The following is a 3,854-nucleotide window of genomic DNA, read 5'->3' on the forward strand; positions in this document are numbered from 1 at the left end:
GATTTGGGCCATCTTGTGGGGGAAAAGCAGATTACTTCCCACTTGTGAGCGCCCCTCTCTGGTGGGGAAATGTTTTTTCAGGGATACAAACTTTTTCAGAACACCGGTAGACGGCAGCCATTACAGATGAACATGTGTTTGTTGTTGTTCAAGGAGCGGCCCGGTCACACACTAATGTCATTAGTTCGTTATCATTACTAAGGTGCAGGAATACTTTTTTCCCCCTTTTTTCATCATGTCTCCTGCCTGGATCTGTTACTATCTCGCTCTGAAGCACAGAGGAGTGTCAGAGGTAAGCTCGTTTCAACTGCTTTTTACGACGCGGTCTCATTTCGGGACTTAATAATTTTGTGACTGAAGCCGATATTTCAGTTGAAATACATAAGTAAATATATTTATCCCATTATAGTACTAACCCCCAATTTTATGGATGATTTTATGGATTTAACTSTACGTATTATACTTGAATAAATACGGTAATTTATCATAATTGTCACCCCGTCTTGATATTCCTCTGTTCGTACAGACTACATTTCACTGCAGTATTTGCATTGATTTGTGTGAGGACACTGGCAACCTTTACCTCCATGTTCACCTTCCTCCTTCCATCCCCGAACACAGGCAGATATGCCGGCTGAGGGGAAATGGGATTCCAATCAGTGGGATATCATCCGGGATCTGCTGACCCCYACACTCTCAACAGACACACAAATCATCCGTCTGCACACGCAGCCACAGACATAGTCTAGGGGTCAGTTGCAAGGACTAGCAGGCTAGGTTTCAGTCGACTTGGCAAAACTCGAATAACAGGAAGTCGTGTAAGAAAGCATGTGTGCATCTGCATGTGTGTCGCATATTGCATCTGATTTCAGCCCATATGGAAACCGTCGACAACAATACTATGTTCCAGAAGGTCAATCAAAGGCTGCAAAGATGAGCTTAAGCTCCCAAAACTCACATCTCCAACTGCATCAGTTAGTTGTTTTATGAGTTTTCTAACGACTAAACGAGAAATAAGATCTGTGATGCTTCACTTTAAAACAACTGTTGATAAATTAAAGATCTCACAAACTTTAGAGCAGAGGTTCTCAAACTGGGGTCCCAGGACCCCCAGAGGTCTGCGAGTCGTGTCTTAGGGGTCCTCAAAAAATGTCAATAAATTGTTCATTTGTTTTTTATTTTGAAAAATGCATATGGAGAATAATGCACTAGTAAAACAAACATGCCAAACCAAACAAAAAATAATATCACCATGGCATTTAGGGGTTAAAATAACAGTAAATTATTTTTGCATTAACAGCATGGGGTTTATGAGGGGGTCCCTGGAAATTTTTTACCTTTGAAAGGGGGTCCCCAGTCCCAAAAGGTTTGAGAACCCCTGCTTTAGAGAACACTGCCTACTGCCATTCATGACAGTGGCTTGCAAAATAAACTTGAACACATAACCTTCAATTTTAACTTTATAGTCATTTTCACAAACAGAAAATCAGGGTTGTTGCCAATAATTTCAATAAAAAAATAAAACTTTTACAAAAAGAACAGCTGCCATTAGGGGTGCAACAATACATGCATCTGTATCGAATCGTTCAATATACACTACGTACGGAACAATACAGAAAATTTTATTKTATCAGTTTGTCTTCTGAAGATGCTCTSWGTTGAAGGATCATAAGATCTGTGTTCGACTACTCCACCTAGGCTGCATTGTTGACCGTAGATCAACTGAGAAACTTGCTGTTTCAGCAACATTTAATTTAAAAACTGTGCTTTTGAGGTTAAACTAATGTGCATAATTAATTTCAATAAATTACAAGTGAAGAAGGGCATGGAAATTTGTCTTTTTTGTTTAGAAAAAATATGGAACTGTGACACTAAAGTAACCGAATTGTGAATTTTCTGTATCGTTGCACCCCTAGTTGCCATGTTTAACACGTAAGGTGTACAGTATGTTGGGGATGACTTCAGCTACTAACCCAAATTTTCAGTCTTTATCTACAAAACTAGTGTTAGCCTTTTTTTTGTTTGTTTACCATAAGGCCAGTTGACCTAAAAGCCATTGGGTTGATTCCAACATGTTTGCAGTTACAGATGTGTACCCAATTGAGTATAATAAAACCAAAATATTTTGCTACTGATACACAAAAACACACACAGACGGCAGCAAAAATCTTGGTCTCAAGCAATAAAAGCAGCTCGTGAGTATTTTCCCCAAAAGATTTAAAAGTTAGACGCTAAAAAATATCGAATTATGAATACTGGTGCTTGCCATTTGGTTTTGTGTATGTATTTATGTTTTCTTGCCTTCAGTGTGACATTTAATGGTGACCTGTAGAATAAAAGATGAAATAACCCCAGCAACGGTTCAGTCAGATCCCCAATGAAGGAGCAGCTGAGTGGCGCACACACACTGTGCAAGTCCACTCAACATGAGCACTCGAGGAGCCCACACTCATTATAAAGACACAGGCGCGCGCACACACACACACACACACACACACACACACACACAAACAAAAGGGCTGCACGCTGTGTGTGTGCTGAACATGACTGTGATTGAGGAGACATTTTGAGGCACCCATTTCAGCACGCAAACAAACGCACACCAAAAGAAAAAAAATAACACGGGTTTTTCTCACCTTTGATACTCAAATGCATAAAAAATCATCTGCGCCCGCCTTAAAGCCAGTAAAAAACACTCGGTAGCTTTTGAAAACCTTGTGACCACAGCACTCAGCAAGAAAAAAAAAAAAAACCTCACACAGCCTCAGTTTGACTAACAGTGAGTTCTACTTCACAAATCACTCAAAGAAAATGTACACAACCTGGCTTTGTGGGAGGAAACTTGCATCCTGAAAGCTGCTGCCTTTCATGGCTTTGTAGCTTTAGGTGCTTCAAAAGGTACTCATTGGCCGCAAAGCAATAAAAAAATCTAATAAACTACAATTAAAGGTACATTTAAGCTGGCATCTGCAGTGAGTTACAAACGTTTTTTTTTTTTTTTGCTACAGTATTACACATGTATTTTCTACTGCACCAGCATCCACAGTATTTGCTTTTCATAGGATGTTTTATTGAGTCCTTTGAGCTGAAATGATGATTCTGTCCATTAAAATTCCTCCATGTTTAAACCGCTTTGTTTCTTTTCAGTAGGTAAATGCAATTTTTCCTTTTAAAGTAAACAGAATCAAAATGACTTTAAGGTCAATCTAGCTACAAAGGTTTAAAATCCAGCAAAAAATAAAAATAAATAAAAAGCTTCAGGTTTTACCTTTTTCATGCGTCCGCTGCGAGTTCCAGTGAACACCACGGTGTTTCCTCTRTAGTCGTAAGCTGCCACAGAGGTCATGCCATCGTCCTTGTCCACGTACAGGGGGATGCCCTCGATGGCCTTCGTGCCTCCCAGCGGCTGGTTGAAGTCCTGGCCACAGAAGTTATCGTCTATCTGCAACGGCTGTCATGTGAAGAAAAAAGGGAGAGAGAAAGGTTAACTTGACCTTTTTTTACACCTTTCAGGTTTCCTTCATCTTTCATTTYGAAAGATACAATTATTGTCTAATTTCCCTGCACAGAGTCAACAATTCACGCTCATGTTGAAAAGTCATGTTGCTTTTATTTGGGGGTTGGTGTGTAATCACTACATCAAACAGATTTTTTTTCTGGCAAACACTCGATTTTCCCCTAAGGAATAAATAAAGATGAAATAATAAAACAGAGCTATTCAACTGGTGGCCCGCAAGCCACATCCGGCCCACGAGTGACCAAAAATTGGCCCACCAATTGGTTCATTCATCTTTTAAAGGCACAGTGTGTAGGATTTGTTGTTTTCAGCGACATCTAGTGGTTGAGTGGTTGAA

The 3,854-nt window shown here is 39.8% G+C and overlaps 1 protein-coding gene across 1 annotated transcript in view; it reads right to left on the bottom strand.

Moving 5' to 3' along the window:
• LOC106522373 (plexin-A1) overlaps positions 1 to 3,854 on the bottom strand; it is a gene marked incomplete in the record, with an annotated part of 278,427 nt that overhangs the window by 205,336 nt on the left and 69,237 nt on the right. The window contains 1 exon segment of the mRNA XM_014015353.1: positions 3,269 to 3,451. Coding sequence (XP_013870807.1) covers positions 3,269 to 3,451 — 183 coding nt within the window.

The sequence above is a fragment of the Austrofundulus limnaeus genome, unplaced genomic scaffold (assembly GCF_001266775.1).
Source record: "Austrofundulus limnaeus strain Quisiro unplaced genomic scaffold, Austrofundulus_limnaeus-1.0 Scaffold128, whole genome shotgun sequence".
NCBI lineage: Eukaryota > Metazoa > Chordata > Actinopteri > Cyprinodontiformes > Rivulidae > Austrofundulus > Austrofundulus limnaeus.